General features: G+C 35.1%; 1 protein-coding gene across 5 annotated transcripts; it reads left to right on the top strand.

Annotated features, from left to right (window-relative positions):
* The first annotated feature begins 12,657 nt into the window (after positions 1 to 12,657).
* LOC122015114 lies at positions 12,658 to 23,077 on the top strand. Of its 5 annotated transcripts, none has more exons than XM_042571808.1 (10): positions 12,658 to 12,948; positions 13,094 to 13,148; positions 15,882 to 19,052; positions 19,233 to 19,313; positions 19,825 to 19,977; positions 20,135 to 20,298; positions 20,386 to 20,533; positions 20,672 to 20,794; positions 21,128 to 21,215; positions 22,667 to 23,077. In XM_042571808.1, the coding sequence occupies exons 3-10, from the start codon at positions 16,122 to 16,124 to the stop codon at positions 22,834 to 22,836; spliced, it is 3,858 nt and encodes a 1,285-aa protein (XP_042427742.1). In that variant the 5' UTR covers positions 12,658 to 12,948; positions 13,094 to 13,148; positions 15,882 to 16,121; the 3' UTR covers positions 22,837 to 23,077. The 5 variants fall into 5 exon arrangements, with proteins under 5 accessions (XP_042427742.1, XP_042427739.1, XP_042427738.1 ...); XM_042571805.1 differs by having other exon boundaries at positions 12,659 to 12,857; positions 15,882 to 19,112; XM_042571804.1 differs by having other exon boundaries at positions 12,659 to 12,948; positions 15,882 to 19,112.
* Positions 23,078 to 23,173: the final 96 nt, after the last annotated feature.

Genomic DNA, 23,173 nt, shown 5'->3' with positions numbered 1-23,173 from the left:
AACGTACAATGTGACCGGATCAATCATCAAGTTAGTATTTGTTTTACTTATGTTAATCTAAGATAATTTATGTTATGACTATCTAAGATTGTATTTTATTTTTTTATTTTAGCCTATAAATTCTGTGCCAATAATTGGTAGTTGTATTGGTAGTTTCAATATGACTGAGACTTAATTTTCACCATTATTGGCATCACAACTTTCTCAGGTATATATACATCTTAATAACAATATAACCTATTAAAATAAAAACTATTAAAAAGATGACTGAGTAAAAGGGCATGTATCACAAATTTCTTTAATTCTGATTGAAATTTACAATAGATATCGCTTGTTGTTACTGCTTATTGATTGTTGGATTTTAGTTATATAACTTTGTAATTAGCAACGAAATGAAGAAGCATTGTTTCTTTTGAATAAAATTTTCCATACTGATTTGGTTGAGTCACTTGTACACTTGGCTTAGTGTCTTGTGAAATTAGCAAAATATGGTTTACAAATATGTAATTGACAATCTTGTTTGGTTTCACATAGGCCTTAGATACTAGTACATGTTTGTTGATCTGTTTGGTTTCAATTTAATTGATCTGATATTTGTTTAATAGTACCTGTAAAGTTTTCTGATTAAAACATTGTGCAATTCCAATTTAATCTTTTAGCTTATTTATTTAATAGTTTACAATTGTTTACTATTATAGGTGCAATTCCCATTTGTGCAGTTTGCTGGACCACCTCTTGAAGTCTCCTCCCCTTAGACATCAATGATCTCGTATGTGCCTATGTCTATTTATATGTGCACTTGAAATGATAGTCAATCTATTGATATGATTTCCTTTCTCGATAGGTTCCAAATGCTTTAGGAGTCATTTTGGTCCTCGTGCTTGTTCTATAGATCCACACCGAAAAAGGAAGACAACGCTGAGATTGAACTATCTGTTTAACATTTTAAGCTTTCACAAATTTTCTAAAAACTCTTACATAACTTTTGAAATTGTTGCATCCCTCTATTAGCAATGGAGATGTGTTTACATTTTGTTTAAAAAATGTTGTTAGTTTCTGAAGATTGAAAACTCTTACAAATTCTCTTGCTCCTGGTTTGATGATTCCTGATGTATCCTAGTAGATTTCTCTTTTCTTTAATACCTAATTATCTGATTGAACTAGTTTAATGTCAAGTATATTTGAAGAATGTAATGGACTATTCGGAGTAAGAAATATTGCACAAGAATTGGTACTGTAAGTTTAGTTTTTTCACTATGTGCATAAATCTTCTAAATGTTCCATGAGTATAAAGTAAAGATAGAACAATAAAAAATATTCTTTATTTGATGAATTTCCTGTGTAATTAATTCTATTGTCTATTTTTTAAATACACTAACATACATTTGCAAGAAATGACATAAAAGTGCAAGATACAATTGAGAAAGTTTCTCTTAATTGTGGCAAAATACTTAATAGTTGCTTGCAATTCCTAAAAGCGGTTGTAGATAGTTATTTGCCTAAAATCAATCACGCCTTCATTCTATGTGACAATAGCAACACCACAAGCAATCAGCTGTGCGAGTAAATAACCCTATTAGGTCAACCGATGCAATTCCCCATCATCACAAAGAGTAATTTGTTTGATACTAAAGTAAATGAGAACTATATCGGCTAAATAGCCTTAGAGGATTTAGAAACCATATATAACTAACAACTTAGAGGCATGATAATTTAGCTACTAACTGAGCCAAGTCTCATTAGTAAGGTTCATAGCTCCAAGTTAACAAATGCATAACAAATCACTATAAAAAGTATTTTTAGTTCACTTTGTATAATAAAACAAGTTACATCACTTAGAGTTACATCAAAATGTCAAGTTACATTACAAAATAAGTTACATCAACCACATCCCCATCATCACAATCCAGGTACATACAACTACAATGATAGCAACTTTAAATTTCCTATTCACTGAACGTATTTCGTCATTAAACTACATAATTACATGATTGTTGTTCCCATTATCCAGAACATCATTGTATTCAACAACACCCTCGTAGCTAATACTTTTCTCCAATTCACTAATCTGTAACTTTAATTTTTTATTATTCCTCTTCAACTCATTAATAATTGTTTTACTTCTATCTGACGGTTCTGTGTCATGTCATAAGAAGAAGTCGCATCCTCTTTTCTGAATTTCAAATAAACTTAATCAAAACTCAATAATTAAGAAACTCACAACACCATGTTGGTATAATGAAAACTTACTTTAAAATTTTGACATGAAAAAAATCACCGTCCTGGGTTGGATTCTGTCCATGATGTCTGGAGAATAGCTCATAACCCATAATAACATAATATGTGGGGGAGCTTCACATTGCTCGTCGTTCATGCGTCGTCGAGTGAAAGATGATTCTGATGAAGAGCGTTTTACCTAAACAACAATTTATGAAAAATACATAAATTTGATTAAAACATATAAATTTCGACGAAAAAGCTAACAATAGTCCCCAACATGCATAAAATGCCTCAATTCCGTCAAAGAATTACAGCTCTCACAGAAACTTCCACTTTCTCCCATGTCATGTAATCTACAAGTGAGCACATTCCCTTAGTGTAACTATCCTTTGTTGAAATTACTTTTAAGCTTTGTCTAAACTTTGCAAACACATTAATAACAAATTTTATTGTACAATATCTATAAGATGACATCAAAGATGCTTAGATGAGAGTAAATGGGAGGCAAATAGTTTTTTCCTTAAAGAATTGCATCACACTATTACAAAAACCAAATCAAGCATCCAAAAAACATAATAACAAAAACACAGGGGCATATTATTATTTTCTCTTCAAATAATTTGATACCAAAAGTTGAACTTTTAGACTTCCATAGCCTACTTTTTTTGAAGTGTGAAATAAACAAATTCATCCAGCGCACTTCTTTTATCTATCCTACAAAACTAAAGATTGGAAGAATCTCAAAAATTGATAACCCAATTGCATGTGACTTGAGTTTACAAACAAGCATAAATGGACAGCATTCATCAAGCAATTCATGTAGGGATTCATCAACCGATACTTGATAGTTCAACAAATTCATTTTATGCTAACGGGGCAGAAGTACCAAAACTTGATATCTGAGTTCTTAAGATTACGTTGACAAGGGAGGTTGTTTACCCAAAGTTGACAGAGGAAGTACTAAAACCTAATATCTGAGTTAACCTTGAAGCAGAAGACAAGAAGCTAGAACTTCAATCTGAAACTGTAGACTCACAAATCTGAGGATGAGATTAGGGTGAAATAGTACCGTAAATTAGCCCTAACGGCGGCAGAGGTTGAGGATTTTGAGATAGGGCGAGGGCTCGGAGGAGGAGAACTAGGTCGTCCCCGGCGCATCGCTGGGTTTTACTCAAGGAGGTCACAGGAGGAGCGCGAGAGGACATGACGCACCGCTCTCAGGGATGCCGACGGAGGTGTCGAATCGCAAGAGGTGAGGTTAGGGCTCTGTCGTGTTTCTGCATTTTCTGTGTGGTGCGAGAACCGGGTCGTCGCCGACGGATCGCTAGGTTTTGCTCAGGCAGGTCACAGGAGGAGTGCGAGAGGATGCAACACACCGCTCTCAGGGATGCTGGCGGAGGTGTCGGATAGCGAGAGGTGAGGTTAGGGCTTCGTCGTGTTTCTGCATTTTCTACGTGGTGTGTGAACATGATTCACCATTTTATACAAGTTTTGTGGTCTAGAGGGGGACCAAGGGAGCACGGGTCCAGAGGATCCGCACTGGCTAGAAAGTCGATTCATATGACAATCAATATAGAAGGGTTAATTTTTAAAGTTATACAGTTAATTACCATGACTGAGAGATTATTCAATCAGGCCATTGGGTTGATTGGACACCGAGCCCCTCAATATTGATGAATAACTCAGGACTAAGTTAGCACTCTTTAGATCCAAGACTCTTTTGCCACTTGAAGAAGTACGATTAACCATTATATTTGAAAGGTGTCTTAAGACAATCGCCTTATGATTTATACTTATTTTTTAGATAAATAAAGTTTCACTAATTAAGTGCACGTTCTCTGTGTATGATTTGATCTTAAACTCATTTATTGAATGTCCGTAATATGATTCATAACATGAGAGAACTTGTGATTAGATCACAACTTATGAGCATCTCTACATGTGTAATTATAAATATATTGAAATGATCCCTAGTCAATAAATTGATAAGTTCAGACATCATCGATTCTATGAGACTAGCACAGGTTATGCTTGTTAGTCTAACCAAGCAGTTGTTCATCACTGGCTGAATACATTGGGATGTTGAAAGTTAAACGTGGATGCTAGTTATGGTAACTAGTTCGAGTGACCTACTATGAGACTTCATATGATTCTCTACATACATAGATATGTTGATGAAGATCTCATTGCAGCTCGAGTGCAAGTTTACTTCAACTTAAAGTATTCAAGTTACCTTGGTTATGAAGACTTGTACTTTGACATCTTAAGCAAACATTTCAATAGATGTGTGGACCCAGGATGATTGGGTATAAGTCAAAGTGCCCGAAGATATTTGGATAGCCCACAGAGGATTCACCACTCATTGTAAGGAGATATATACCCTATGACCATTTGTCAAGATTATTACTCAAAATATTTGGATAAACTTCACATGTTAAGAGTATTATACTCTTGAACACATGTACGAGTGATTTAAATATGCAGGACAAGAAAATATTTCTTGCGTTAGGTGTGATGTGTCAGTCTGGTGGGGACTGAAACATAGAACATGTCTGAACTAAGTGGGTATAAGATGAGTGAAAGGAATGAGACATGACTCACTGTAGCTGTTGAAAGGTTTAGAAGTGGTTCTTAGAATCAATTATTTAATTTTCTGATCAATTGAGGATCATGATATACTATTAAGTGTCACTCATAATTGATCCATAATTAATGGTTAATTATGGGTGACCAACATAATTGAGAATATATAAGGTCACACACACTACGAGTTTATCTTAAAGGCTTAAAACGAGTTTGAGAATTTGATTTTCAAATCGTGAGAGATAGAGTTTGGTTAGATTAAATGAAAAGGATAAATGTGGAAAGATATTTGTCTAAACGGAGGTGTGGATGGGCCATGACTATTGTAGGAGATATGGATTCATTAGGGTTTGATAATAAACCAAAGAGGTTTGATTTAGTTATGAATCAACTTGGTTTAATAATAAACAAAAAAGGATTTGACTTAATTATGAACCAAAATAGTTTGGTTTTGAACCAAACTTAATCTTAATGGTAATGGATCAGGTTGACTTTGCTTATTGAGTTTGTGAGATGACTTGCTCTCCAAGTTATGTAGAGGTGTATAAATACCCCTCTATGAGGAGAAGAGAGTAGTGATTTTATTCTTTGAGAAAAAACTCTAATTTGATTAGGACTTCTTCTCATCCTCTTCTCTCTCTCCCTCTCTCTAGCCACTGCCTAAGCTCTTGTCATCCAAGAGTAATTGTCGGTCATCTCCAGCCACCAAATTCGATGTCGTCACTGAATTCGATGGTGTCGACGAATTCAGTGCCGACAATTTTGGTGCCAAAAAATTTAGTGTCGACAATTCCAGTGTTGTACCGCCCGCCAAATCGTGCCATGGGAGTTCTCTCTGATTGCTTCATCTTCATGCTTGGCTAGTACCGATCAAAGATGAACAACTCGTGGCTTCGTGAAGCCATCTCAATGACAACTCGACGTGGATACAAGTAGATGCAAACTTCATTGGGTTTACTAGTTGATGCATTTTCCACTTCACATCATCCATCGGGTATACCTAGATTAAAAGTTATTTTAGGAAATTTTATTTTATGATTATGTTGTTAGGTTGCAAGGTTACAAACAAAGTCTCATATTGAAAATACACGGGAAAGATCGTGGGTTTATAAGAAAAAGATATCTCTATAGTATGAGGTATTTTGGGTAAAGCCCTAGAGCAATACCATAAGGGCTTGGCCCAAAGTGAATAATATCATGTCATTATGGAGATATCTAAATTTTTTTAGTCCTAACAATTGATATTAGAGTACGGACTACTAGAAGGTCTAACTGTCGATTATGCATAAGAGCTATGTGTTGGTGCGGTTTGCACTAACGGTCTAACTCAGATTTTGATAAATGACAAGTGAGTTAAGTTGGGTGTTTTATGATTTAATTATGTTACTAAGTGTGCAGGAATTGACGAGTCTAAAGGACCGGACACCAGGCTGAAATCCAGCAGATATCTGGCAGAATGTCCGATTAGGCCTGAGGTACTGAACAACCGACAGAAGTCCAGTTAGGTCTGTGGACCGGACAACTGCATGAAGACCTGGTGAGTCAAAAGACTAGTCAACTAACTGCAATATGATAAGTAAAGGTAAATCACTATAGGAGAGTGACTTTGTGATGATGCGCCCTGATTGAGGGATAGTAGGTGTTGGCCCAGGTTAGGTCTATTTTGGATCCTTAATCTAAGACCTTGACTAGTTCTAGGTTATAGGAGGACAAGAGCTAATTACTACTTCTTATTTTCACTATGCTAACTTTATTTTACAGGTTAGATGTTTTAATTTTGGACTAACACAACTTGTAGGATAAAAGGAGTAAAAAGCCTTCGGATGAACATTACCTGAAGGCGTCTTCCAATGCTTGAAGGCACCTTCCAAGGGATAAAATGCTTGAAGGCGCCTTCTAAGGGATAAAATTTGGATCTCGACTCAGATAAGGCACAATAAAGTCGGGATAAAATTTCTCTCATTGGAGGCGCCTTCAACACCAATGGAAGGCACCTTCCATGCCCTATATAAGGCAGTCTCGACCAAGTTCATTCAACAACTACTATATGAGCTACTACGTGTCTATTTGAGGTTTCGACTGCTCTCATATCTTGCTGCGAATGTACTGCACCCGACTATTGCTCCGAGGATTTCCGATCGTGGTCGGCACATCGATACTGACACTCGAGTGCTCTCACTTCGATTCATATGTGTCGGTAATGAAAGCTATTTTATTTTGTAATTAATTATTGCAAAAGAACAAGTGCAGGGTGTTACACTTGTTCTAACTTTATTTGTACTCGATTCCTTCTTCTAGAGGTATCGGACGAGGCATTTTAGTGGATTACCCATCGATAGGTTCACGGGACCTGGATCTTAGAGTAGGAATCGCCGAAGGCTCCGAACCAAGTAAAATCAACCGTGTTTTCTTGTGCTCTTTTTCTTCTTAATTTTCCGCTACGCACTTATCTTTTAAATTGAAAAAAGAAACAAGTTTTCAAAACTACGTGATTCACCCCTCTCATGTGCGACTCAATCCAACACTATGGTCTAATTGAGCCATGAGTATAATATTGACCTTAAACAAAGGAAATGGGAGCTCCTATGTCTAAATTAAGAGGACCAGACACCAGACAAGAAGTCCTAGTTGCGGGTAGGCAAGAAAGTTATAGTAGGTCGGGTGGACCGAGGGGCAGGAAGACCAGATAACAGGCAGAAGTCCTAGTTACGGCTAGGCAAGGAAGTCCTAATAGGTCGGGTAGACCAAGGGGTAGGAAGACCTGGTGGGTTGAGGATCCGACGTGGGAAGTCTGTGGTCCTTCATTTGAGGAGATAATTGTTGGGTTGCAATGTTGTAAACAAAGTCTCACATTAAAAATACATGGGAAAGATAAAGTATTTATAAGAAAATGATATCTCTATAAATATGCACCCTAAGGGCTTAAGTCTAAAGTAGATAATATCATGTCATTGTGGAGATATCTAAATTCATTTGGTCCTAATGGTGTGTGTACTGTAATAATTAGAATTATTATTTTATCTTCCATTGTGCATATTTACAAAATATGTTTTAGACACAATCACATCAAGCATAACCTAACATTAATTGGCTTGGTCGAGTAGTCCGGCCAATCAGAACTATAGTCCGGTTGGACAGAATGGACGCTCGGTCTGATTGAACTATTTGGCTAAACAGATAGACTGAGTGAGGGACGAGTTCCTGACAATACTATATAAATTCGATCGGCTTGCCCTTATAAGCGATTGTCGATCGGATCACAGGAGAAACTTGACAAGTTTGCCATGTAACATATTGTGGGTCCTTAACCCAACGCCCTCCCTCATATTCCTTTTTGGCATCTTATATCATGGATGACAAAGAATATTCTGCATGCAAGCTGTACATTAAAAGCTTTCTCTCTACCAAATGCAGAGATTACGAGTCTATTTTGAAAAATATGTCAGAACATCTTTATGATCTGTCCTTTTTTGAAAATACCTTGTGATTCATGTACAGATAAATAATAACACTATAAAAAGAGATCTCCATCTATAATAATTATTATACAATTGTAATAATAATTATGAGATTATAAATAATAGTTTCTTAATATAATAACAACTACATGATTATAACTGTTATACAGTTGTATCAATTACGAGATTATAAATAATAGCTTTTTATACGATGATAATAACTACATGATTATAATTGTTATACCGTTGTAGTAATTACAAGATTATTATTGTTATAAGTTATAATTGTATATTGTAATATCTATATCAGCTTTTTACTAAACGACATATATAAGTTTACAAAATACCTATTTCATGTAGGATAGTTTTAAAATTACCAAATCATATATTTATTTTTTATTTTACCCTTATCACTTGGAGCAGTTGAATCGATTTGACTCTGTGTCAAAACATTCAATTTTTAATCAAATCAGTTGACTAATTTATATTTTTTTAATCAAAATCAATTTAGATAAAACCAGTTGATAGACCAAACGATCTCGGATTGATATGAAACTAGTTTCTATGTATTCTCAAACGTTAATTTGACATTTGGTACATCAACTGGTTTTGCCTAAAACTGGCTGATTGACTAAATAACCTCAGATTGACATAAAACTAATTTCTATGTGTTCTCCTACCTTTCCTGAATATATCCATGTCCTCAAACGTCAATTTGACTTAATATATTGGGAATAACAGTTTTTTAATATAAATATGTTTGAAAATTTTAATTCAAATTCTAAAAAATATTATTCTCAATATATTATGTCAAATTATTATTTGAGGACATGAATACAATTAGAAGAACTAGATGAACTCATGGGATCTAGTTTCATGCCAATCTGAGGTCGTTAGGTCCGTCAGTTGGATTTTTTAAACACGAATTTAAATTTTCAAACATGTTCATATTTAAAAAATCATTGCTCCCAATATATTGGGCCAAATTGATGTTTAAGGGCAATAATATAATCTGGTGAGGTAGAGGAACACATAGGAACTAGTTTCATGTCAATCCAAGGTTGTTTGATCCAACCGATTTTATCCAAAACCGACTGATAGATTAAACGACCTTGGATTGACATGAAACTAGTTCCTATATATTCGGTTAGTTTTCCTGATTATATTCATGCCCTCAAACTCTAATTTGACCCAATATATTGAGAGCAATGATTTTTTAAACATAAAAATATTTTAAAAATTTAATTCATGTTTAAAAAATCCGGCTGACGGACCAAACAACTTCGGATTGACATGAAACTAGTTCATATATGTTCTTCTACCTTCCCTAATTATATATATGTCCTCAAACATCAATTTAACTCAATATATTAGAAGCAATGATTTTTTTTAACATGAATTAAAATTTTCAAATATATTCATGTTCAAAAAATTATTTTTCTCAATATATTGAGTCAAATTGACATTTGAAGCCATGGATATAATCATGGAGGTAGAGGAATATATAGAAACTAGTTTCATGTTAATTTGAGATAAAAATCGGTTGATGGATCAAACAACCTCAGATTGATATGAAATAAGTTTCTATATGTTCGTCTATCTCTCATGATTATATTCATATCCTCGAATATTAATTTAACTCAATATATTGAGAGCAATCATTTTTTGAATATGAATTAAATTTTTTAAATATATTCGTGTTCAAAAAATGATTGCTCTCAATATATTTGGTCAAATTAAAGTTTGAGGGCATGAATATAATAAGGAGAAGTAGACGAACACATAGGAACTAGTTTCATGTCACTCCGAGGTCGTTTGGGGGCAAATCTGCTGATGGATCAAATAACCTCGGATTGATATAAAACTAGTTCTTATATGTTTCTCTACCTCTCCTTATTATATTTATGCCCTCAAATTTTAATTTGACCCAATATATTGAGAGCAATCCTTTTTTGAACATGAATATGTTTGAAAAAATTTAATTTGTGTTCAAAAAATAATTGCTCTCAATATATTGGATTAAATTGATGTTTAAAGGAATGGATATAATCAGGAGAGGTAGACGAACATATAGGAACTTATTTTATGTCAATTTGAGGTCATTTGGTCCATCAACTAATTTTGGGTAAAACTGGCTAATGGATCAAATGACCTCTGATTGACATAAAAATAGTTCCTATGTGTTCTTCTACCTCTCCTGATTATATTCATGCCCCCAAATGCCAATTTTGACTCAATATATTGGGAACAATGCTTTTTTGAACACGAATTAAATTTGAATTTAATTTATATTTAAAAAAGCATTGTTCCGAATATATTGAGTCAAATTGATGTTTGAGGGTATGAATATAATCAGGAGAGGTAGAAGAACACATATGAATTAGTTTTATGTCAATCTAAGGTCGTTTGATCCATCAGTCGATTTTGTCCAAAATTGACTGATGGAACAAATAAATTCGGATTGATATGAAACAAGTTCTTATATGTTGGTCTACCTCTCTTGATTATATCTATTTCCTCACAAATCAATTTGACTCAATATATTGAGAGTAATCATTTTTTGAACACGAGTATGTTTGAAAATTTTAATTCATATTTAAAAAATCCGACTGATGGATCAAACCATCTCGGATTGACATGAAACTAGATCCTATGAGTTTGGCTAGTTCAGTGATGATGTTCATCTATATCCATGCCCTCAAACTTCAATTTGACCTAATATATTAAGAGCAATGATTTTTTGAACATGAATTAAAATTTTTAAAATATTCATATTAAAAAATCAGTATTCTTAATATATTAAGTCATGTTGACATTTGAGGGTATGGATATAATAAGGAGAGATAGAGGAACACATAGGAACTAGTTTCATATCAATTTGAAGTCATTTGGTCAATCAGTCGATTTTAGGCAAAATCATCTAATGTACCAAACGTCAAATTGACATTTGAAAGCATGGATATAATCAGGACAGATAAATAAATATATAAAAACTAGTTTATATCAATCTGAATTCATTTGATCTATCAATTAATTTTATTTAAAATTATTTTTTTTTTAAAAATCAGTCGACTTATTAAAAAACTCAATCGACTGATTTAATTAAAAATTCAGACGTTTTAACACGGAGTTAAATTGATTTGACTATTCCAAAATATTGGTAGATGGGAAAAATCCAAAATAAATATATAATTTAATAATTTTAAACTTATATACCCGGTTCAATAAAACTTTACCTAAATAAGTGTAGCAGTTGTACAACATTTATGAAATTATAATGATTATAATATCATTAAAAATAAATATATTTTTAAAAATAAAAATAAAAATAAAATTGAGATTGGATGGAGTATTATTTAATATCAAATGAAAAAGAACATCCTTGATTCCAATTTAAAAAAAAACAAAAGGACGCCTCGAAGGCCAACTCAAATTTTCAACTCCTTGTTCTTTTATAATTTCTCCATTTCTTCATGCAGCTTTGAAATTGAAAAAAAAAAAAACAATAAGGAGGACATCTTTTTCGCATCCTTATTGAATTGTAATCTCAAATTAGGCGAGCCGCTTCTTGACATTCTTCCTTACTTGAACTTTAAAACCACGTACTTAAATGCATAATTGTACTAACAATAAATACATATATCATTAATTATAAAATTATTATACACGATACATTAAAATATAACACATATTAAAATGCATTTAAATTAAAAATTAAATTTTAAATAATTCTTTCCTTTTACACACCATCATATTTTGACGAGTTAAAAATATGTGATCAAAGAGGACTCATGCCATATAACCAATAAACTCAATTAAGGTAATAGTGAATTCGATACAAATGTTTGGATTGTAGCATATTTAGTTGATTGAACTAGGAACATAATCTTTAAATTAATTAATTGAATAATTTACTGTTCGAATTTAATGTTGGTTTAGATGTCTAAATTAGCCTCTTTCAGGTGAATGCTGAAATTATAGGTATATAAAATCTTGTAGGACTTTTTTAACGCAGAGAACTTTCATTATCTATAGTAAAATCTTTTACCTCGTGGCCAACAAATATTAGTTCGAATCTTTGTCCCAAATTTTCGAATTCCCGTGTCCTCATTTTTTTTTGTCGATGCGGACGATGATGATATTCTTAAAATATATACAACATCCCTCGTGATATGTGCAGTATCATTGAGATATGATTGATTTAATCCGTTCAATTGATGAGTAAGACAGAGGGATACAAGAATTCGGACAGAGAATTCGAACTCAACAAATACAATCAATAATATAGTAATTTCGATCCGAAACCGAAATCCGAACTGGTTCGGATAATTTGTTTGAACCGGAATCGGACAGTTGGACCGGACCATCATCCCCTCGTCCGTGGTTTTTTGTCCCGGAGATATCAGATACATTTTATCACTCAGGTTGGGCGTGCTTGCGGAAGAAGTGAGACGAGAGAGTGCAGCGGAAGATGCCTCGTCGCGTCGAATTGAATCGCTCTTAGCCGATGTCTCTTCGTCTTCGGGGTTCGATTCTGAATCCTGTGTCTCAAATCAAATTTCTCAAAGAGGATCGAACTTGCCCTGGTCTTTTCAGGCTTGCCGTCTTGGTTGGTGTCGTTAACTTGTATCCGTCGCTTGATTGAAAACTTAGGAGGATTATTCTGTTATGCGATCGGATTCTAGAGGTGGGACATTTTTTGGAACCTGGTGTTTTGCCGGGAATAATTCTGATGATGAATTTGAGGACGAGTGCTCCTTGTTAGTAAAATGTTTGTAGCTTAGTTTTGTTAGTAAATGAGTTTTTTCCTCCTCCTTCTGTGTTTTCTGCAGAGTATGCCCCCACTCAGGTTTTGCAGTTAGAATGAGCTTCCAGATTCATATCCAGGTAGATCAGAATAGACGTCGTGTTATTAGATAGAAAATCTCTCTTGAAAATCATTTATTTATTTTCTTTATTAGTTTTCAGGTAGCTTCAATTTTTATTTATGTGTTGTGATCCCAAGCCCTAGTATCCTTCGCCATGTTTTAATTATTATTATTATTATTTTAGTTTTAGGGGGTTTATTCAACTATTGTATGACGCCAAGTGGGTGAATAATATTCATTGGTATGATTCTTTGTTTGGGGGAAAGATAACTTGGATGGTTCAAACTTGATGCCCCTTCCTTTGCTGTTGTGTATGACTACTTGCTGATTGCAATTTGGTGCCTTGCTTTATACTCAATAATTTTGATGTATACTATACAACTATGTAAAATTGAGGGAATCAAAGTTTAACTATTCATAGAGAATCTACTTTACATTTGTTAGAGTGAGGTTTATAGCTCATGGATGACCTGCACATCTTATGGTTTTTCCATGTCTCAAAAGGTTTCTCAGGAGGTAGGGAAGTCTTTGATACTTGACAGTGTATGTTGCTCCCTACATCCATGCAATGTGGGGATGTGCTCTCTTGTCATGTCTCTATCAATGTTGTGTGGCAGGGAGCATTAGTATTAGTAAATGTGATGCTTCAAATGAGTAAGTGGATCCTGATTAGTGACGACGGCAGTAACTGTATATGACAAATTTGGTTAAGATGGTCATGTGTGCACACCATGTAATTTAAGAAAATTGCATTCTTATCTTATTTGATTTAGGATATATGCAAGTCCAATAGTCTTTCTCTTTTTTTTTCTTTACTATTTATATCAATAGGTAGGAAACAAGAGTCAGGAGGTGAGGCACAATATCTATGGGCATAACATGACACTTCTGATAAATTTATGGGGACCACAAAGCTTCATTTGTCAGATTTCCGACAAGTATAACCTTTTCCTTTATATATACACTATAAGAAAGAAGAAAAACAAAAGTTGAAGAAATTATATTCCTCTGTTCTAGATAAATCAATCATCCCGCTGCTTACTTTTTAAAATCCACTTTTATTTTATTCCAATAGTTGGTCTTCCTTATCATGGTAAGCCTATAATATGAATAAGCTATTGGCGCAATCAACTTTTGCTTGGTGCTGAGAGATCAAGGTTGATGAGATACTTGACATTGGATAAAGTCCAAATGGGTTGAGGTCAACCACACTTTTGGCAAGTGATGAAAGTCCAAGCGGACAAGGAGAATTGAATGCTTGGCAAGTGCCAAGTAGGTCAAGGAGGACTGCATGCATGGTAAGTGATAGAAGCCTAAGCAGATTAAGGAGGATTCGATGCTTAGTAAGTGTTGGAAGTTTAGGCAAGTCAAGTTTGACTAATGTTAGGCATGGATGAAGTCCCAAAGCAGTGGCTTTTAGGCACGTGGAGTCTTAATGGGTCAAGGTTGACTTAAAGCTTGGCAATTGAAATTCTTGGTAGGTTTAGGTTTATTGGATACTTGACAAAGTTGAAGTCCTAAAGGTTGTCATTAGACATTGGAAGTCTTGGTAAGTTAAGGCCAACTTGTACTAGGCAACAAGAAAGTTCCAAAAGCATGATGTGAAGATGATTTAACCTTTGAGGGGTTGAACTGATACATGAATTTTGTTGATTGGTGGATGAATTGATTAATGGAAATATTCAGTCGATTGACAAACCTCAAAATCCCAAAGTCAGGGTTTTTGGGGTTTATAGTTTGGTTCAGTTGGTTGAAGTAAAATTCAGTCAGCCGAATTAAAATTCAATCGGTTCATGACTGAGTTGACTAGGCAATTGACTAGATATCAAACAGAAATGAACAAAATGCTAGTATTTGGGCGCGAGTGGATTGAACAGTAGTCAACTGATGATTGAGTTGACTAGGCAATCAAATTATGTTGGTTTGCCAATGAACATAATATTTATGTTTGTGACTAGTTTGGAGTCAATTGGGTTGTATAAAATAGTCAACTGCTGCTACAGATGAAATCTAGGTAGGAACCATTGATGGGATAGAGATGCAAACAATGGTCAAATTCTTGAGTTGCTACACTAGATCAATTGACTGGATGAAGGATGAGTCTACTGAAATGCGACAATTATTCGACACATTGGTGTATTCTAGAGAATTAGCAAAAGCTTATAAAAGGGACTTTAATGGGGAGGTTTTGACATCGGTTCTAAAGAGAGTCTTGTTGCATTCCATAGCCATTTTGAACAATGCACTGAGAAAGAAAGAAAGCAAAAGAAAAGCTCTAATTTGTGTAATTACTTTTTTTATTGTGTTTTTTTTTTCTTCTTATATCTTGTATCCCCTTGTTGTATTGGCTGTAAGAGCTATCTCTAGTTATGGAAGGTATATGAGAAGGAGAAACTAGTGGGGTTTCAAGAGTGATCCACCTATGGATCATAGGCCGTGGAGTAGGAGCTGGGAGCTAGAACCCCAACTGCACTTCACCATCCAATATAAGTCTCCTTCCTTTGTTGTCTAGTATATTCTTCAATCAGATTTATCTGAGTTTTGAGCCTTTTTTCACCATTAATCTGCAACCAAAACAATTTTTGTTTGGTGTGAACAATTTTTGGTGGCATGTCACATTTGTTATTTTGTTTAGGACTTGAAGATCATTTTTCTTGTTCTTATCTTTTTCACTGATTTTGCTAACATAGAATGTGAAAATTATGCTTATTCCAGATAAGCTACTTGACTGTTCAATTTGCTCCATTCACAGGATTCTCTTTTGTATATTAAGGAGCATTTGTATTTTTAAACATCTTGATTCTTGTAATGATTTCCCTGTGGAGACTTTGGGATTGGTTAAAAAAGGATGCATGTGCAAATTTTATGTTCAATCATGCTAGATGGTGGTCCAGTCTGGGGGGTTCTTCCCATCCAATTGTAGCTCAATAATGAGCGATCAAATTAAATTCCTAGATTGATTGGGAAAGGTCTTGAATACGCCATCAATCCAATGAATGCCAGAACAGGAGTTGGATCTGTAAGTCAGATACTTAAACAATCCCCACCAAATTCTGGTGATGATAATGTTAGATTGCCAGAGGTTAGCATATCAGGCGCTCCAAGACCTGTTTTGAATTACTCAATTCAAACAGGCGAGGAGTTTGCACTTGAATTTATGAGAGAACGAGCAATATCCAAGAAACTGATTGCTCAAAATGCACCCGGAGATCAAAATATAACTACCACTTACATGAACATAAAGAATATGCCAAATATACCACAAACCCAGTCTGAAAGTGCTTCAGATGCTTTAGTGTTTACAAATGTCAATAATCGTGATCTAAAGGAGATTGAGAAGAATAACTCGGTTGATACTGAACATAGAGGTCATTATGCATCATCAAGGTCAATGCTACATGTATCATCTGGTGAGGGAAGTAACCGAACAATTTCACTTGGGCATACTCCAAGAGCTTCTGACATCTCATCAAAACGGATGAAATTTCTATGCAGTTATGGTGGTAAGATCTTACCTAGACCCAGTGATGGAAAGCTGAGGTATGTGGGAGGTGATACACGTATTGTACGAATAAGAAGGGATACTTTGTGGGAAGAGCTTGTTCTAAAGACAACAGCCATATACAGTAGACCTCATATGATCAAGTATCAATTACCTGGGGAAGACCTGGATGCGCTTATATCTGTTTCATCTGATGAAGATTTGCTAATTATGATCGATGAGTACAGTCTTATTGAATGTAGTCAGGGATCTCAGAAAATCAGGTTGTTTCTATTTGCTATAGATGATACTGATAATGGATGCTTTCACTTGGAGAATATGGAAGGTTATTCTGAGATCCAATTTGTTGCTGCAGTGAATGGCATGGATTTCGATTCTGGAAAATCTTCATATGGACATGGATTATCAAACACTTCATTAAGCGATTTGAATCAGTTGCTTAATCTCAATGTTGAATCTGAAATAGCTAATGCTTACACAGGTATAACTCAGTCAGCTGGTTTTGTTATTGTCCCTGTAGCATCTCCCACTACATATCCTTCATCACTGCAGCAAAGCTCTTCTGCTGACTATGATAGTCATTCACATCGTTTGGAGGACCATAGATACCACTATGTTGATAGTCATTCGCGTCGTTTTGAGGACCATAGATACCACTATGTTGAAGGCGAGCACTATTCTTACAATCTCATCAATTCTTCTGATATATGCCAAAATTCAAATAGCAGAACCTCCATTCCTCTACATGTGCCCTCTGATTTTCAATATACAAGCAATTATACAGATATCGGCATTTCTATTCAACCAGACCAACAACCTTTCAATCAAGGTGCGTCACAAGATCCTTACTCTGGTATAAGTTTGCTTGATCAAGAAACTGCAAAGAGAGATCAGAATTTAGCAGCTGATAGTTTCTCATATAAAAAAATGGAGGATGAGCATATTAGCTCCCACATTCATGAACCTAGTTCAACCATGCAGCAGCATGATGTTTCCTTTTTGAGTCATATCCATGCAGTAAGTATGCATGTCGTTTCTGAAAAAGAGAATTTAACACTTGCTGTAACAAACATAGGGAAGCAATTAGATGCTACGCCAGTATCATCTGTGAACTCTGTGAATGCTGGTCACAATTCTGACCTAACTGAAGATGACCACTACTGTTGTGGCGGTTTGGCACCTAGTAACATTGATGATGAAGCTGATGCATTTGATGTAGGTTTCAATAATCCACCTTCACAGCCTTTCCGAGGTTACCAATCTGCAAGTCTTCCCAGGGAGCAGTTAGAGTTCCTGAACCGATTATCTAAATCTGGTAATTCCCCTGGCTCTCAATATTTAATAAATCAGGCGTGCTTGCTTGCAGCTCAAGAATCCATTGTTGAAGGAGATGATAACATAATTGAGGGAGAGATGGTCTCACATTCTGAGAAGTCTTTATTATCTGCAAAACCACCATGCCAAAGTAATGAAACTATCAAAGATGATTTCATGCAGTTTGAAAAAAATAAACAATTGGTCAATACACCTAGTGAAGCTAATAAATTGGAATCTGTCTCCATTCCACATGGATCAGAGACTGTTAAAATTTCTCAGGATATCCATAATTCAACTAATCAGGCTATACATGACCAACATGAAATTGTCTTCAATCCTGTCCTTCATGTAGGACCTGTTCAACATGATGGTATCGCTGATGAAAAATGCTATAAACAAGGGAGGATGATTCAGAAGCCTGATTTTCAAATTGCATCTTCAAAGTCTGTGTCTGATAACCCTTCTGTTCATGAGGAAAGGATCTTACAGGAATCCAATATGAGCAAACACACAGACAAGCCCATAAGTATTGTTGATATAAAAGATGCACATGCTGATGGATCTTCCATTAAACCTGTGGAAGGTCCTGTTCTTCCTGACAATCCCTGGGCTGAAACATCTAATGATATCACATATAGTACTGATGTTGGTGATCATGTTGCATCTCTTGCTTATGTTGACCGTATTGCTGGAGGTCACTCTCTGGAGGAATCTTCTGGACCTCCTGAGAGGAAAGATATTCTTATTGATATTAATGACCAATTCCCTCCAAATCTTCTCTCTGATATCTTTAGTAAGGCCAAAGAGGATTTGTCAAATATAAATCCCCCTCACAAATATGATGTTGGATTGACTCTGAACATGCAAAACCATGATCCTAAGCATTGGTCTTTCTTCAGGATTCTGGCTCAGGGTGAATTCAACCACAAAGACTATTCTTTAATGGATCAAGATCATATTAGTTACCAACCCCAAATTGCACCATTGGACAATGATAAAGTTGATTTTGGTCAGACCAATGCCCAAATTGATTTTAGTGAGAAAATGCAAGAATCATCTAGCGCAATGGTAGACAACATGTTGCACAAGGGTGAAGGTCTGCAGGTAGAGAATCCTTTTACAAAGTTTGGAGAGACGTTAAGAACTTGTATTTCAGAAAAAGAGGTATTCATCTTATCTGGTCAACAATAAATTCCTTGTATGTGTTTTTCTTTTATCTTTGCAGACTCTTTTATGAATGCATTGGTATTATAATTCTTTTGTGTTTCTGTTCTTTGATCCTAGCAATTGAGATATGAAGGTGGGGAAGCAGCTGAGCCAGATTTAGATGTTTCTGCTTATGATCTGGACCTTATTAATGTGCAGGTATTATTTTAATCTTACTATTGTATTTGTGAAAACAGATAGTATTTGTCTTTATAATCATACTAAAGTGGTCTTGCTATCATCAAAATGATCGGGTCTCCATCTAGGATAATATGTCTGACTGCTTCATTTTGGCTCCAAGTCTATATCACAGATGGGAGTGAGTGTATGGTCAGAGTTGATGAAATCAACTTGGAATAAATAAATTATATAAGGAAGAGGTCTCGAGTGAGAAGGAGAGAAATGAGGATCCTTCTTATCTTTATTGGTCTTTTCGTGACGTTAATTTTTTTAGAGAGAGTTATAAGGGAGGCACTTCTTACATTTGCCTGGAACGAGTTCCTCAAAGAGTTTAGCATGCCAAGCATTCATAATTCGTTATTGAAGATACATTTCTTTAGTTGTCTCATTCTGTTCATGTAGTTAGGAACCTCCTTTTGTTGCACTCTCATCATTTTCCATTTTACTTGACCATTTCAGAATATAATTGCTAAAAGTTGCACATTATCAGATAATTAAAAATGAGGACCTTGAAGAACTACGTGAACTAGGTTCTGGCACTTATGGCACTGTTTACCATGGAAAATGGAGGGGCACTGATGTTGCTATAAAGCGAATAAAGAAGAGCTGCTTTACTGGTCGATCACCTGAGCAGGAGAGATTTGTATGTCAATTTTTTTTTTTTCTGAATGACAACATGCTCATATAAGTAGCCAACCGAGCAAATGTACTTTAAATTCTAGATGTAGAGAAGCATAAAAAAGGTTTTAAAGAAACATAGTTAAATATCTTTGGCTGCAATAATAAGTGATTGCTCTCAGACCAAGGAGTTCTGGCGGGAAGCTGAGATTCTTTCCCAACTTCATCATCCCAATGTGGTTGCCTTCTACGGTGTTGTTAAAGATGGGCCTGGTGGAACCATGGCAACAGTTGCAGAATTCATGGTTAATGGTTCTCTTCGACATGTTTTATTACGCAAGGACAAGTAAGCTATTTTAACTTTTCCTTATCGATGGATTCATTTTATCATATCAGTTATTTATTTAATTTTTGGGGGGATATTAACGTACAGGTACCTAGATCGTCGTAAAAGGCTTATCATAGCAACAGACACTGCTTTTGGAATGGAATATTTGCATTCTAAAAACATTGTACATTTTGATCTGAAATGCGATAACTTACTTGTAAATCTTAAAGATCAATCACGTCCCATTTGTAAGGTATGCCCAATGCTTAACATTATTCTCTGCAGATGCTATCCATTTGTTGGGATATGGAAAACTTGAACTTGAACAAACAGGAAAATTGATCATGCTGATGATTTTTCCAATGATGGCTGTGCAATGCCTGTTATTCAGGTTGGTGATTTCGGTTTGTCAAAAATTAAGCGGAATACCCTAGTCTCTGGTGGTGTCAGAGGCACACTACCATGGATGGCACCAGAATTATTAAATGGAAGTAGCAATAAGGTGTCTGAGAAGGTAATCATGGTTTCTGTTTGTATGATGAGCAGAAAATGCTATCTTTTGACACTTCAGTCTGCCTGAAGCTGACCTTGAAATAAACCTCAATTAACAATGTAAAATTTTCCTCTTCTTCAGAATATACAAAACTTCTCTCCTTTTGGCATTAACTAATTTTCATCTTTAGATTTAATGCAATCATTAAGAAAAATATATTTTTTTCATTTCTTTGGGTTGTCGAACCACTCTTTTAAATCAAAGAGTTTCAGACTACTTAGAGGTGCATATACTTAGAGTTCACCCGCTCACTCTTCCATCTATCCTTAGTATCAGATATGTTGATGGCTGCAGGTAGATGTTTTCTCCTTTGGCATTGTCATGTGGGAAATTCTTACCGGGGAAGAACCTTATGCCAATATGCATTATGGTGCAATCATAGGTATGTGAAAAATTGTTTTCTATATGAAATTCAAATACATAATAAAAGTGAACTTGGTACTTTGGCTTTTACTTGATGCATGTTAAAAAAAGTTTGAGGTTTCCTGTGATTCTATTAAACAACCAACTTGTTTTATCTTGATGAGGTGCAGTAAAATATGTTGGTTATCAGATATTTGATAAATTTTAGTTTGAATATTGTCGCATCCTGCATGAGCTAGGTTTGTTGTGAAGCTAGTTTCGCTCGCCGTGCATGAATTGCAATAGTGTCAGTGTAAAATATAGACAAAATCTGGCTAAACTAACTAAATGCTTACCTTTGAAGAAACTTCACCGGTGCTATGCACACATCTAAGCAAATGTATTAGGCCACAACACTCCATTGAATGGGATCAAATGGAGAGATTATGGATGGAAAGAAGATGAAAGTTTGCTGAAAGAATTTGTGCAACAATGGATGAAGATTACAACACAAGGTGGATCCAAAGTTGAGACTGTAGTTGGGTTTTGATGTATTTAATCAACATAACCAAGGGAAGTAGATTGATCCTTGTGTGTCAGCCAATGATATCACGGTTGTATGCCTCAATAATCTTGCATGGAAAAAAAAAGAGAACCCTGGAAATTGTATTATTATTGATTGAACGAATGAAACAAGGGGTGGGGATCCAGAAATTGGCATCAACTTTACTAGCTTTCCTAGAACTAGTAAAATAAAAAGAATAAAGAGTTTTTAGTCTTGGTCTTTTTAAAAAAATATAGAATTGATTTTTAATTTATTCTGCATCACCTTGACTGACCATTTCAAAAGTTGTAAAATAAAATTTAATTTAGAAGTTCATCTCGGTTGGACCTGTTGTATTCAAAACTTGGATAATGAATGAACTTCAAAGTAAAATTTTTAAAATTTCCCTATTGCTTTCTAGTAACTAGTTGAGGATACCTATGCACCTAGGATGAATTTTCACATTGCTTTATGACATTCATGATAATGCAAGCCCAAGGACGCATATAGTTAATTCTCCTGGCATTAGTCAGCTATGCACACTTGCTGCCCTCTTTATTTTCTGAGGACTCTCAAGTCTGACTACTCTTTCCTCTTAGTTTTTATTTAAGAGAAATTCTTCATGATATCATGCTTAATGAACATTAAGTCCTCTTAACCCAATTTCTGATGTTGTCCCGTGATTTCAGTCATGTTTTCAGTTGAATAGAGTAACTTTTTATTCTGAATTTCTTGGAAACTGGTTTTGGTATCAAGTTACAGTGGCAAAACTTTTGAGCCATGAATTTGTTCAGTTCTTTTGACCAGCTCATTTTTTCTGCCTACCTATCTTTCCCCTTTCATATGAAATCAAGCAGACCTGTGGGATGCTTGAAAGCTAATACAACTACGTCTTGCTTGTCATTTTCCTGTTACTGAATGACCTGTATGCACATTTGATACCGCAGGAGGCATTGTGAATAACACGTTAAGGCCTCCAGTGCCTGCTACCTGCGACCTGGAATGGAGAAGGCTCATGGAGCAATGCTGGGCTCCCGATCCAATGCACAGGCCATCTTTTACCCAAATAGCTGGCCATTTGCGAGCTATGACAGCGCAGGCGAAACCAGCCAAATGATAGTATTAGATCAGTATACATGCGAGCATTCTATTTTATTGGTATAAAATTTTCCAGTTTGACGTGTAATATATATTTCTTTGAATTGTGTGTGAACTACGATAGATCAACACAAGGCTGCTATATCTTAGTCGATTTAGTATGAGATATGCGCTCAGGAAGAAAGAGTGCCTTTATATCCAGTTGTAATTTGGATTGGCAAAGAGTTTATCTATTAGCTACCTCAGTTGAAATATTTTGCGGATCCTACAGTGCATCAATTATGGAATGGCAATTGTAACATGGACTTTTTTTTATTGATCTGTTATTTGTTTTCAGATATCAACTCATATATTTC

The sequence above is a fragment of the Zingiber officinale genome, chromosome 8B, assembly GCF_018446385.1.
Source record: "Zingiber officinale cultivar Zhangliang chromosome 8B, Zo_v1.1, whole genome shotgun sequence".
Taxonomy (NCBI): Eukaryota; Viridiplantae; Streptophyta; class Magnoliopsida; order Zingiberales; family Zingiberaceae; genus Zingiber; species Zingiber officinale.
Note: the sequence above shows the minus strand (reverse complement) of the source record. Positions and strands in the feature narration are given on the sequence as shown.